This window comes from Phalacrocorax carbo, chromosome 15 (assembly GCF_963921805.1).
Source record: "Phalacrocorax carbo chromosome 15, bPhaCar2.1, whole genome shotgun sequence".
NCBI classification, from domain to species: domain Eukaryota; kingdom Metazoa; phylum Chordata; class Aves; order Suliformes; family Phalacrocoracidae; genus Phalacrocorax; species Phalacrocorax carbo.
The window spans coordinates 8804127-8817892 of record NC_087527.1 but is presented as its reverse complement, the minus strand read 5'-3'; the positions used below and the strand labels follow the sequence as shown (position 1 = coordinate 8817892).

Below are 13766 nucleotides of genomic sequence, written 5' to 3'. Positions count from 1 at the left end.
GGCAGAGATCAGCAGCAGTTTCTCTAGAAAGCAGTTTAAGAAGCAGCTGTTAACTGGAACCGCTTTTTTAATTATAGCGTTATTAACACACTTTATCTTGCAGCAATACCTGCTCCTTGTACCCACTCCAGAATTCAAAAGGCAGCAAAGCTCCCACAGGAATCAGTTTTGCTTAGCTTAAAGCGTAGCCTTAAGGTAAAACACTCAAGATGTTTCCCTTTTCAACTATATAGCCCTGATCGGGAGTACAGCATCTTCCAGTGGCCATCTGAATTCCACACAGCATGAACGGCACGTGCAGTATCGAGGACTGGCCTGATCCCTGGGCCAGGTATCTCCATTAAAATAACACAGACAAGGCTCCTAAGGTCACAAATACTTCTGCTTCCTGTTACAAGACCTCATTTTTAAATACTTAAACCTACCAAATGCTGATCAGGCTTTAGTTTGACAGTGTCAATTGCTTCTGAAGATGAAGCTGGAGAAAATATTTTGTTCATGTTAACTACAGCTTGAGACTTTCAGATGTCATGGGTCTCACTCCCTTTTTTCTGAACGCAGGAGATGAAGCTTGGACTGGAAGAACAGGCAAAATGCACAGGCATTGCATGTGCTCTTCAGCTGTAGGAAAACTCACTCATATATACCTCTCAAAAAACATGTTTTTACCAAACTGACACGACTAACTGTAATAGCACCTCAAGGACACTCTGCCCTTGCTCAGAGCTCAAATCACTGCTCTGCCAGGGCACCATGAAGGATTTCAGGAGAACATTTGCTGAAATGGCTGCTCCAGCCAGAAGATGAGGGGCAAGTTCTAATATGTGAAGGACCTGTCTTGACTATGCCTGCCAGCGTTTGGCTGATACTCAAGCCAAACAGAGACAGGAGCCACTGAAGAAGAAGGCAGAAAAAGGAAACTCTGGGTTTCTTAGTCACACATAAGGAGAACAAGACTTGGAGAAGGTGGCCTATTGCAAAAACAAAAGGTAGGAGGGGTAGATTAAAGAGCATTAAACCTAAGGAGACTAAGAACAGGGAAAGGTGGGGATGTGAGGGGCACCTGATCTGTACCTTTTACAACATGTAAGATGGAATGTGAGACTGAATTTTGTTATTTGTTTGCCAGGGAACAGCTGTAAAAACCACCAGGAATGTGCTCAGGCCAATCTAGTGCTTATTTTTTGGTCTGCTTTAACACTGTTATTGAATAGTATTACACAACACTGGTCTTGCTTTGAGGTGATTTTTCCAATATTCAGAATACTGTGTTTTTAAGGAATGTCTTCCTCTTGATCTTCTAAACTGATAATACCAGAAGGAAATCTGCTGCTCTCTTGAAGTCAGCGGGAAGTTTGCTTGCATAAGGAGAACTGGTTAGGACTCTTGACAGTGTTTCACAGCTTGTACAAAGTTCTCCAACATATCAGAGCTCATCTTTTTCATTATTCTTCTTCAGGAAAGAAGCAAGGATATTGAGGCTTTTCTGGAGCTCCTCCTTTTTTCCATCACTCATTTTGTTCTTCTCAATCAGTTTTGTGATTCGGACGACTTCATTAGCAGCAAACTCCTCTCCCTGCTCCAGTATCTTGCTCATAATTTTCAAGTATTGCTCAGCTGACTTCTTCTCTGTTTCTTTTGTTTTTTCTAAACTCTCTTGCCCCTTTTTCAGGAGGGACTGGCGTTCTGATTTCTCAGAGGTGCTCATAAACTTGCTGGCCAGCATGTCATACTCTTTCAGGCAGCCTGGCATCCCCAGATAGATGCCGTTACTCTTCAGCCAGCGCTGAATAGCCCCGGCCTTGATTTGGCCACTGTAAGGTAAGGGATTGTCAAAGTCACCATCCTGGAACAAGTGAAAAATAGGGAACTTCTCCTTGTCCAGCTTGTACTTTTCTCCCAGCTCAGTGTTCAGTTTATCACCATAGTCTGTCAAGAGAAAATGAAACACAGAAAAGCACAGTATGTTAATCAAAAGAAAAAATTAAATTAGGATTCTCTCCTACACGATCTGGTAAACATTTGTCTCCAGAGTTTCAGCACTTCCTAATAACCTCTTTGCCCAGAAATGCCATATGCTGAAATAAAAACACCCCAGAAAATCACTTCTGCAAGGCAAACCATCACTAGGTTTTTCCAAAGGGAAGTAATAGATTCTAATAGTGCTTTGCTGTGACTGTGATAGTGTAAGACATTGGCAGGACCTCTACCTACAAATGCAGTCCTCCTAACAGGAGATTAATAGCCATTTTTTCCCTTGTTTTCCTCTATTGATTGATTTAATTTTATTTTACAGTTAAAAGGATTTTCTTCCTGATCTATGTGCAGACTGTGTACGTGTATATACGTTTTAGTTCTGAGAGCATGCCAAGCTACAAGATGTTTTCTCCTCTTACATAAATTGCATTTATTCTTGAGGACAGGAAAAATAACTTAAGGAGATTTCAACTATGCTACTTAGCTAAATCCATCTGCATTTAGAGATGTCAGCGTGGGTGAAACTTCCCAGTTAGACAATTCCTGTAAGCTTAAATTCTTAATTCTACCTACAAAGAAAAGAGTGAGTAAGGTGACAGTGATCCATCCTTCGCTGCTTTTCTCTTAAGGCCAATTACTAGAACATCAAGTTACACCAGCCATAGCGCAAGGACCGCTTTCTGTGCTTTACCAGCAATAAACAGAGGGTTTGCTACAATGAACTAATCAGACCACATTTGCTTTGTTTGACCAGGCTAGTGGCTAGAGCATGATTCTTATAAGGTCTGTTCCCCAGAAATGGATAAAAAGGTTTCCCTCGGCAAAGAAAGAAAGAATAAAAAAAAAAAAGACAAAAAGCGTTAGACTGAGGAGGGCAGCATCCAGCTTAGCAGTGTGGGCTGACTTGCTTCATTAACCAGCCAAAGGGAGATAAGCAGCACTCCTACGCTGACCGCAAGAGGCTCAGTGACCAGCCAGAGCAAGGGCTTTGGTCTGACAAGGCTGGGCCCATCCCATTTCTCACTATCAGAATTACCTGTTGTCATCAGAAATTGTGGTGCGTTTTATTTCCTCCACACCAGCCCATACTGTACTAATCTGTCTGGAGTTCCTCACCTGATATTCCCACTTCAGCCACCAGAAGGTCTTCACTGGAGCCTGAGCTCTCTGCCAGCTTTTTAAACTCATCTTGTTTCTCACCATATGGATATTGCGTATCAAACTTCACAAGGACAAACTTATGCTTTGGAATCACCTAAAACAAGAAGACGAAGAAAAAAAAGACAAAACTTTAGCATTTCAGACTTGAGTGATTTCTAAGTGACCTAAGGTTGCTTTAGCTTGTTCTTCTTTTCCTGTGCCATGAGTAGATGCAGAGGGAGAATGGAAATTTTATAATTATGGCCTTTCAAAAATGACTCACTGCAGTGTGGAGGAAAGACTGAGCTTTGGATATATGTGTTCCTACACCAGATGATAAAGATGGTACGTGGTAGGTTTGGGGGATCTGATAATGCCTTTAATTATACATGCTTTGCCTGCTATAAATCTGATTAGCATCTTGGAAGGAAGCCAGCTAAATAATTTCCAGTGGGACATTAAGAGGATAGAGGCCAAGTGTAATGTCATTCTGAAGCGTCCCAGCATGAGAACTACAGCTCTTTGCTGAGAGAGGAGGCGCGGGGAGGGAGCAGAGATGCTGGAGGTGCCAGACTGGTTCAGTAAACAGAGAATTTGTGTTTTAATTGATTCCTCTTCGCTTGTGCCGTTGCTTTTGAACTTTGTTCCGCTTGGGTGATGCCCTTTCAAATGAGCTCGGAAATGGAATCCGTCACCTGGTCTGGGTTTTTTTTTTCTCCCTCCAAGAGAAGACCTTGCACAATCATTTTTTCTAGGGAGGAGGGTCAGATTGCAACACAGGTCCCCACCTACAAAGTGCACTGCAAGCACTGCTCAGGCACTGACAAAAGGCCAACTGCAACAGTTAACAGAAGTCTTCAGTCCTGGCCCTACTGATCGCTTTATTTACTGTCCCCGTGAGAAGCGAGCATGGCAGATGTGACAGCTTTGATATCTCTGCTGGTCTTTTAAAGTCCCTCTTTCAGCATTCTGTCAATTACTTCAAATTCTTCTCGTTGCAGAAGAGCTGGAAGCTCCTAAGGGCTGTACAGTGCCGTAGCGTTGAAACACCAAAAATGGTTTGTCACAGCAGAAAAATCAAGCTGGGGGCTGGCATGTGGCAAGAAGTATTTGCTCATGCCTGAATAGTTTAGGGCTGATACTTTTCAAACAGCTCAGCTTACTCTTGTCTCTTCAGCTCACACTGCCACAGCAGAGGCTTTAATCCTGCCATCCGACGGTCCCCTTGCCGTAGGCGCCTCACCATCTGCCTCAGGCTGGGCCTGCGACACCTGTCACAGCGCTCGCTGCTGCTCAGGTCAAAATCCTGCCACACTCGAGGAGACACCTTAACTTTAAAGTGATTTAGCAGAGAAAAAAAAACTGTGAAAGACCTCAGTCTGGCAGAAGCCTGTTGCTTTCTCTTTCATGAACAAAAAAGAAGTGAAACCGGGCCAAGCTGAGAGCGCTGGCGGCCCCGACTCGCTCCCCTGCACCGTCCTGCCCGGGGCCACCGGCACGGGCGGAGCGGGCGGCAGCCGACAGCAGCTCGTCCGCTCCCTGACCCGCTCCCGGGCCCAGCCAAGCCGGGCTCAGCCGAGCCAAGCCGGGCTCAGCCGAGCCGAGCCGGGCCGGGCTCCCGCGCCCCCCGTCCGCAGCGCTGCCCTGGCGGCCCCCGGCGGCACGGCTCCACTTGGACCGTGCCGATTGGCTGTCCGCCGCGGCTGCCGCTCTCCCATTGGCTCTGGCGCGGCGGGCCCGCCTCCTCGGCCGTTCCGCCAGCGCCGGGCGCTCCCCCGCGCCGCCGATGGGGTCGGGTGGGGGGGCTCGGCGGCCGCAGCCCGCTCCGCACCCCCGGCCCCCCAACACCCCCCCGGGCCTTCCCGCCTGTTGGTACGGCAGTAGCGACAGTGCACATGGCCGCCGCGCTGCCGGAGCGGCCTCCCGCCCCGCCCGCGCCCGCCGGGCGGGCCGTACCTTGTAGAAGGTGATGGCGTCGAGGGGCACAGAGCCCTTGGTGTGCAGCGCGCTGCCGCCGGGCAGCGCCAGGCCCAGCAGGCAGAGGAGCAGGGAGGCGGCGGCGGCCGCCGCAGCCATGGCGGAGCGCGGAGGGAACTGGGCTGCCGGCGCCACGTGACCGCGCAGACGGGAGGCCGCCCCGCCCCGTCGTTGCGCCCCGCCCCTCCGCCGGGACCCCCGGGGGAGGCGGGCAGCGGCGTGGGGCGCGCGGGGCTCCGCGGGCCGGGGAGGCGGCGGGGCGGCTGCTGCCCCCAGGGACATAAAGCCAAGCGGGCAGCTTCCAGCAGCGAGTGCGCCGGGGATGAAGGGCCGAACGCAGGATCGGGCCCTGCAGCGCAGCCTGCAGCCCCACGGCCGCGCCGGGGTGGGCAGGGAGAGGAGAGCAGCTGGTGGGGTGTCCATACACAGCAGCAGGGCAGGCGGGGTGGCCGCTGCCAGAGCAGTGGCACTGCCCTCCCACGTAGTTTTTGGTGTCATGCACTGCCAGCCCTTGCTTCTCTTACCCCTTTACGCGAGGATCAAGTGCGAGCGCTCAACGCAGAAGGCCCGACCAGCAGACTGACAGATGGTCACGTCAAAGCACAGACCCATCCGAGGTCCCTCCCCCAGCAAACATTCCTCTGAACCGGGTCCACGGAGGGAAAGCAATGAGCATTCCCCCCCCCCCCCCATCCCACCTCTTTCCACCCTTCCTCTTTGCAGGTAACTTGATTTTCTCTTTGCCCCACACCAGAATAATCTGCCTACACCAAGGGGGCTGACAAAGCTAGACAGGAAGATGAACACTTCAGTCGCTTCCAGACCATCCAAACAGAAAAATGACAGAGGCAGCAGTACTGATTTGTAACGAAACTGACTTTTATATAAATTATAAACCCATCCAGTTTAAAGCAGATCATTTGCAGTTGTGTCACTTAAGTCCATAGAAGGCTGAGGCATACATATCTTCTACAGTCATAAATTAATAATGAATAATCAAGGAAAAGAAAGTTCAGATAAGGCTGCATATACAACAAAAAAAATCCCATCTAAGATTACTAGCGGTTAAAGTAATGATTATCAATGACTGCAAAATATAAATGCAATTCTTGAACAGTTAAAAAGTACAAAAATGATGGGCAACACAAAGAGGCATTGTACATTTTGTCCCGTGTGTAGACAAAGCAGGGTAGGACTTCTGACCTTTATCTACATCAGACACCGATTTTAAGCAAAGAGTTGAGGAAATCTGTAAAAGGATCATGGCTCATGATCCCAGTAGTATAAAAGCAGTATTTTTTTCAGTCTGTAAACAGTAGTCTTGGTAGCTTCTTCTAGGTATGTTTTTCAATTCACCACCAAAAGAAAAAAAATCCAAAACAAAAACAAATCCCAAGAGTGGAAAAGGGGGAACAGCAGCAATGGGTTATAGCTTGAATTTCTTATCAGGTCCCTGTGGGACATATTCTGGAGGGGAAATGCTCTTTCATAAGAAATATATAATATATTTAACTGTACACAATTTATAGGGGGAAATAAATTCTCCCTCGGCCAAGCCCCCAAACAGTCAGTACAAAGTCATTTTTGTAGACCATTTCCTCCTATAGAGAAACTACAGCTTGTGAAGAGATGGCAGTTGCTTTTATAGAACACTGAGCAATAAAAAAAAAAAACTGTATTTGCTTGTCAAGCTTATCGTTTGTCAGTGGCTGGGACTGGAAATGGGACAGCAGCTAACACTGAGAAGCAGTCGGTATTCCCCCTCTGCTGGCACAGGGATGGTTTGAATGACCAGCCAACGCTGGCCCTGCGCCATGCCAAATGCTGTGACGGGAAGCAAGAGCTGGCCATGGTTCCATCTCTTCTCAGACTTTGCTTCAGATGACACACGTTTCTCCCCCCAGCAGTTTCAATTCTGCTTTTAAGGGAGCTGATGCAGAAAACCTTTTTTAAAGCAAGTTCTGCTTTCAGGCACACGGGAGGATTTTAAAAGCTTGGTTACATTAACCTTACACTTCACTTACATTTTCACCATTGCTTATTGATACTAGTTGAGTTCAACCTGTTGTAGCAGCAGTGGAAGGAAACTCCAGCATAAATCAGCCCCTGGACCATCCCCTCTGGATGAGGGTGCCAAGTCAGCTTTGCATTCGATGCTGGCGTCTGCACAAAGCCCCCTCCAGTTAGCACTGCCACGGGGAGGGAGGGGACAGGAACATCAGCAACGGCAATCTGCCTCCTTGAATGAAGAGGGGCAGTGCAGATTTCTGGCTCAGTGCTTCTCTATGAATTGCACCATCTCAGCAATGGGACTGTTTTCACTTACCCTACACATTTCAAAGCATCAATTTCAGTCAACAGCCTTGCTTTAATTTAAGGAACACACCCTTCTTTCCAAAAAGGTATTCCTATACAACATACAAGAATTCCGTTGTCATGTTGTTGGTTTGTTGTTTTTTTTTTTTTCCCCGGAAAAGTATTACTATAAAAAACAGACGTAACACATTTTGGTATTACTCCAGCCCAGAGCACTTACCAGACATTGCAATTAAACCATCAGGACATCCATGACAATTTAGACAACCTGCAGACATTTTTCTTTCCATTTCAGGATGGGGCAAAGCAAAACTAAATCCAGCAAGAGCAGCTATGTGATTTTTTTTTTTTTTATACAGGGGATTTATTTTAAAAAAATACTCTCATCAACATTCTAGCATTACTAACAAAACATACTCAGAAGAGATGACAAAGGTAGGATTGTCAGCTCTCTTAAAACTTTAAGTATAGACCTCCGATACTAGCCGCTTTAAATCAGAAGATGAGGAATCTGTAAAGTCTGATCTGTTCCTTGTATTGCAGGTACATGTAACTTTTTTGCCTACCAATTTTAGGCTGCATTACTCCTTTAAAATAAAACAAAAAACCAAACCAAAACCCCAGCAAAAATATGCATATTCAGTGGGAGCAGATGATGTGACTTTCTAATAGAATGCCTAATGAGCTAGTACATGAATAATCAAATATCAACTGCAAAAAGCAAGCATACAGTTACAAAAAGTATTCTCAGCCTCATACCACAGCGGAAGCAAAAGTTACCTCTGCCAACTTAAAACCAAAGCCAATAGGATTTAATTTCTATTAAAATATTTAAGCCTTAAAGTTTCAGTAATCTAAATACACTTTTTGAAAGTCATGATCATTGCTGTTTTACATTAAACTGACATAAAATCAGACCGCAGTGTCAGACTTCACTGCAGCTGTTATATACAAGGTCTCTGGTTTTGTCTTTTTTTGCTGAAACACCGATTCCCATCTCTAAAGCTTAATGGCCAAGTTTGTTCCTCATCAGGTTTGCAATTTTTCCAAACATGAAAACAAACTGTGTCCCCGCTGACACCACCTCTTCCCTCCAGCAGTCCTCCTCTCCTTAGAGGAACCTGCCTCACCACCAGGCACGGCTTACTCCCACCCCGAGGGCTGGGCTCTGCTGGAAGGCTGTACGCATTCTCCCTGCTGGACCAACACACTGATGTCAGTCAGTTGGACAAGGTGGCTGGCAGACAAAATAGGCGGCTCCAAAACGGGCTCATTTCATTGGCTGAACGCGGGCATCTACAACTTCTGCATTTCTAAGGCAAGGACCATACAAAAATTATAAACACTGTATGGTGATGAAAATACAACTCCTTTGAGATATATGCTTTACACTGGATTTCTATTGCTGCTTCTAAAGACCATCTCCAGTTGTTCCTAGAGATCAAAAGGGAAGAAAGTTAATTTTCTCCTGTTGCAGTATGCTTATGAACATGTATAAAAAGTGGTCAAACCCCGATAAGGGTCCCTGCTTCTCATTTATGTACAATAATTTAAGTCAGCTCAATATGTCTGTAATACCTAAAAAACCTGTTTTATGATTTTAAGTCCTTCATGCATTATGAGGAAGTTCTGGATTAAAGTGATGGTATATTGAATGTTGCTTCTGCCTGGACTCTGCGTGGCTCCCCTGTGGAGTCCGTCAACGATGCATTTCTCAAATCTTTAGTTTTTTAATGGTATCAAGTCTCTTTTTCAGCAGCTCTCCAATTTCCTGAACTGAGTGATGGTAACTGCTCTGGACCTTCCCTTGCACAGTCTTTGTAAACTTTTTTTCTTCCTGCAAAATGCAAAGAGAAATCATTCACTCCACAGCAAGTGTTTAAATCCTCCCATTAAAACATTCCCCACCATCTCAAACACTGAGAAGAATTCCATGAGGACCACAGTGTAAGTTTACAAAAGGGAATGTCATCAGCGCAGCACAGGCAGCACCTGCTCAGCAGCAATAGTTCCTGCAGATACCGGTAGCGCCCAGACAGGGCTGGTAACACATTAACATTTCTTCAAAACTTCCGGAACCATCCTTGTGCAAACTTTTTGTGGCTGAAATTGAGAGTGCGTGTAGCATTTTGTTTTAGTCAGCATTTATTAAAGTACAGAATTTCTTATACAGAGAAGTGAAGTCAAACAGCAAATGAACACTGACCAGCTAAGAGACTCTTACACCAAAAATCCCAAAGCAGAGTGAGCTGCAGTGCCTGGGACAGGTTCAGATGTCACTAATTCGGCGACACTGGTACCTCACTTTTTCCAAGTTATTAGATCCCCTTTAATGTGCCGTTTTCTAAAATCCCCATGCTAAAAGGCTTCTAGGAGGACCACCGACATGCAACATTGTTGGCATTGCTCCTGCAGGTAGAGCGAGGTTAGCACCGACCTATTGGGAACGGTGCTGTATTTCTGTATGCTGAAAGAGCAAATCCCAGTGCCCAAAGCAGCAGCCATAAGCACTGTTCTGTGAAGGGGTGACTTGCTATCAGGACGCCTTTTGCAGGCTTGTACAGATAACACAGAAAAGCCTGCAAGGCACAGCCTGAGCGAACCAATCCGATGTGGGAAAATCTCACACTGGTGGCAAGGTTCAGCTGACACATTACCAGTATCACTCCATTCACACCAGAATTTTCACTAATACCTGAACACGAGGACTTTTTCAAAAGCACTGTTTAGCTCTAAACACAGAGCTGCAAACACAGCCCAGGTCTGAGTAGAGCTATACAGACTGCATTTATCAGGGTTTACTGAGACAATGTCAAGCAACAAACAGAACAGCAAGTTCTGTGAACAAACACAGCTGCAGACTCCCACAGACGCTTCTGCTCAAATCCATGCAAATCTAATGGTTGGTTCTGCAGATCTGCCTTGTGTAGCAATTTGATGCCTTGCAACAAAGGGAAGACGTAAGGATTTGCTGATTCAGGGAGGAACCAGAAAAATTACAAAGATCAATTATCTGAAAATGTCTTATCCCTTTAAAGTGAAGATTCTTTGATAATGTTAAGAAAATGTACTTTTTTGTTTTACTCAAATTTGCATTAAATACAGTCTAAGGGATTTCCTTGCTTTCTATCAAATTTTGCAGGTTTTTTTTTTTTAACATATTATGAGATACTTCTACATCAGCCTCAAACAGCAACAAGAAAAGAGAAATTGAGTAACATGCTATAAAATAAACAGGACAATCTAACTGAGAAAATACAAGCTGACTAACAGCAGCTTAGGTGGACAAAAGTGCAATTCTGGAATACATGGGTGCAGCTTTTAAATCGCCCCAGCTCAAGAACCTTCAGATCTCCCATTTAGACAAACATAAATGCCAGTGTCCCATAGGCCAAACTTCCCTTTTTAGATAAATATATTAGAGACCTGTTTTTGTCTTAAGTGCTGATTCCTAACTGAATTTGTGGGGGTCCTGTGTAACACAACTTCTGCTTGTGCTTTCTCAAATCAAGTCTCTCCCACCCCCCAAACTAATTCTGGTGAGGGGACGACATCCCTCTCAAACCCTTCTCCTGGAATCTGCCACCCTTCTTTGACAAGGAGCACGACTCACCGCTCCCCCAGCCCCTCTCCCCTGTGTATCAGAAGATGATGCCCATTCCACCACTTTGCTACCTTGCATCTTTTATCTCCACCTGCGTTTCAAGAGCCCTGTAACAGAAATTCCAATTCTATGCTTTCAGTCACCTCTAGGCTTTTTAGCTGGACTCTTGACGCTGTTTTCAGGATCCCAACCACTGTTTTAAATAACTACATTCATAGTAAGTACTGAACTGTTAGAAGATCCCTTTCAACAGTAACATTAACTTGTCTACTTGTCTATCATAAAGTTTCTTATCTGATTGCCATGGCTTAAAAAGCCAAGCTTCCTCATTAGGCCCATGCTTCCCATGTCTAAATTTGGCATGAGGTTTGGCATGTGCAGTGCCTATTACTCCTGCCTTTGGTTTTCCATATATAGCTGGGGGTGGGAGGGGCGGGGAGCTGTCACTTGGTTTTCTTTAAAGATCAGGTACTTGTTTCCAGGGAAGCGACTAATCAGCAGTAGGTGAATCTCAAATGTTTCCTGGAGTAACTATTTTGCACCCATTATGGCATGCTAAAATCCATGTAATAGAGTAAGTCATATAACAGACAATAAAAGAACATTAAAATCTTAACTTTTTCTTCACTAACATACCACACAAAATGAAAGTATTTTCAAACTTCTGTTTTTAGATCTCATTTTTTGAGACTATTTTGTGCAGTGAGCTAATAAAGCTGATCAGATGAGGCAAAGTCACCATCACTATAAAAAAAATTTAACTCGCCACTCTAAAACTAAGCTTTCTAGCAGTCTGGTCCCTAACCTCTGGTTAAGAGCAATTAAGTCAATCATAACAGGTGGGTTTTTTGTTTGCTTTCCTTTTTTTTTCCCCTTCCAGTAAAACATATTTGGGAAATGAAGCTTTCAAAAAAGTCATCCCACAGGCACGTACATACAGGTGTCAGCCACAAATGCACACAGCACACAAATAACGATGCAAGTTCTTACCTGTAGAAGCAGAGTGTCTTTGAGGGACAGCTCTTCAAGTTTTAGTGCAGTCAGAATTATTTCAAGCCCTTTGATGTGATCTATTACATTGGAAGTTAATGTCTGTAGTTCAGTAACATAATCCAGAAAATGTGTAAATACAGGTGGCTATAAAAACAAATACATTTATGAACATGTTAATGCCTATTCAAATGACTATTCTATGACAACTCACTTAACTTTTACCATTCTATTCCTCCCCCCCCGCAATGCTAAGCTATCACCTACCTACCCAGATAACTACTACCAGTTAATCAGTTTACTGTAGTGCAGACAAGGCAGAAAAGGCTGTTTTTCCTATAAACAAGCTGTCACGTGATGTCAGCGATGTGGCATGTCACTATTTGATTTTACATAGAAAAGGAGTTTTAAAAATTAGTACTGAGTAATCTCTAACCTACGTCAGCCTCTACAAGACCAAGTTTATGAAAACCAGTTTAACATGGCATCTATCCTGATTTTTCTTTCAGTATAAATATGCTGTTGGAGTCAGGGTGGGGGAAGAAAAGAAAGGAATATTGTCTACCATAGCTACACTGCTTTCTTTTTTTTTCTTCTTCTTTTTTTGCAGGTTGGATTTAAAAGGTCGGAGGACACCGTCACAGTAACTTGATACCCACAGGGCAATGGAGATAGTCTGGAAAAAAGGTACAGGTATGTCACAAGTTGCATTTACATGAGGCTTCTAAACTCCTTGCAGTGTTCCTACTGGTAAGACTCAGAGTAGTTAGAATATGCAACAAAAACCTCTGCTTTCATGAGTGACTGAGATCAAAGAACTTTCACTGTGTTTTACTCCCAACAATTCTACCCTAAAGTACTCCAAAAGTTTTAGTTTCTAAAGAAAAAATACCTCAACAAAGAAGACTAGGTTTTCTAACAGGTTTGGATGAGTTTTCAAGGTGCCATCTCTGACTTCAATCAAATCACCTTTACATTTATTGAACAAATCTGAAAAGAAAAAAAAGAAAAGCCTTATTCAGGACACGTAGATCAACTTAAAGGCGTATTTTCTGTACAGTATGTATCTCAGTGCAGTGTGCAAAGCTGTCGGAGGACTGACCGCTAAACAGCTAATGATAAATTTGGCTAAAGCCTCTCAAGGTCCAGCTCTGATGTTTCCTCTGAATTGTATTTCATTACACACAGTACCTCCACTCCATTTATTAGCACACCTAGACCAAGTACCAGGGAGACAACAGTTGCTAAGATTAGGCTGCAAGGTAGTGAAACGATAGGACATAATGACATTCTGTGGCATGCAACAGCTTCATGACCAGACAAGCCAAGGGGAATCTCTGCCTTGCTCTCAAGTGTCTTTCGGAGGGGTCTGCAGACACAGTAACACACTTCCCCATGACTGCAGCACATCCTCAGAGCACCAGGAAGCTACCAGCGTTTGTTCTTGAGTTACCATTTACCTGTTAGTCGTTCTACTAAAGACTTGAAACTATTCCCTATCCTCTCCTGGATTTCTGCTGAATCTTCTGAAAGAAAAAAAAAGTAGTTTTAAGCTGTAAGTTTGTGTATTTTCTGCTTCCATAAAACTAAGAGGCGTTTAAATGTAATTTAGTGTTAGCAGTCAAAAGCAAACACAACTGCTTTCAAAGCGGATGCACTATTACATCAACATACACTGTACGAAAATGAAGCCTCGCATAAAACATTAAATTAAGGCGTGATCTCCCAGATTACTTAGTGTCATTCAAAAAATTAACACCCA

At 44.4% G+C, this 13766-nt stretch overlaps 2 protein-coding genes across 2 annotated transcripts in view; both read right to left on the bottom strand.

The window, feature by feature from the left end:
* Positions 1-49: 49 nt before the first annotated feature.
* On the bottom strand, positions 50-5237 carry ERP29 (endoplasmic reticulum protein 29). The gene is made up of 3 exons (XM_064466025.1): positions 5074-5237; positions 3094-3232; positions 50-1929 (listed from the first exon to the last, which is right to left on the bottom strand). The coding sequence occupies exons 1-3, from the start codon at positions 5191-5193 to the stop codon at positions 1427-1429; spliced, it is 762 nt and encodes a 253-aa protein (XP_064322095.1). The 5' UTR covers positions 5194-5237; the 3' UTR covers positions 50-1426.
* Positions 5238-5952: 715 nt separating this feature from the next.
* The window catches only part of NAA25 (N-alpha-acetyltransferase 25, NatB auxiliary subunit), a 32548-nt gene continuing 24734 nt past the window's right edge, over positions 5953-13766 (bottom strand). Inside the window, exons 20-24 of the mRNA XM_064466021.1 lie at positions 13465-13530; positions 12897-12994; positions 12570-12680; positions 12005-12151; positions 5953-9247 (exon numbers count right to left, since the gene is read on the bottom strand). Coding sequence (XP_064322091.1) covers positions 9125-9247; positions 12005-12151; positions 12570-12680; positions 12897-12994; positions 13465-13530 — 545 coding nt within the window. The 3' untranslated portion in view covers positions 5953-9124. The remainder of the gene's footprint in view (positions 9248-12004; positions 12152-12569; positions 12681-12896; positions 12995-13464; positions 13531-13766) is intronic.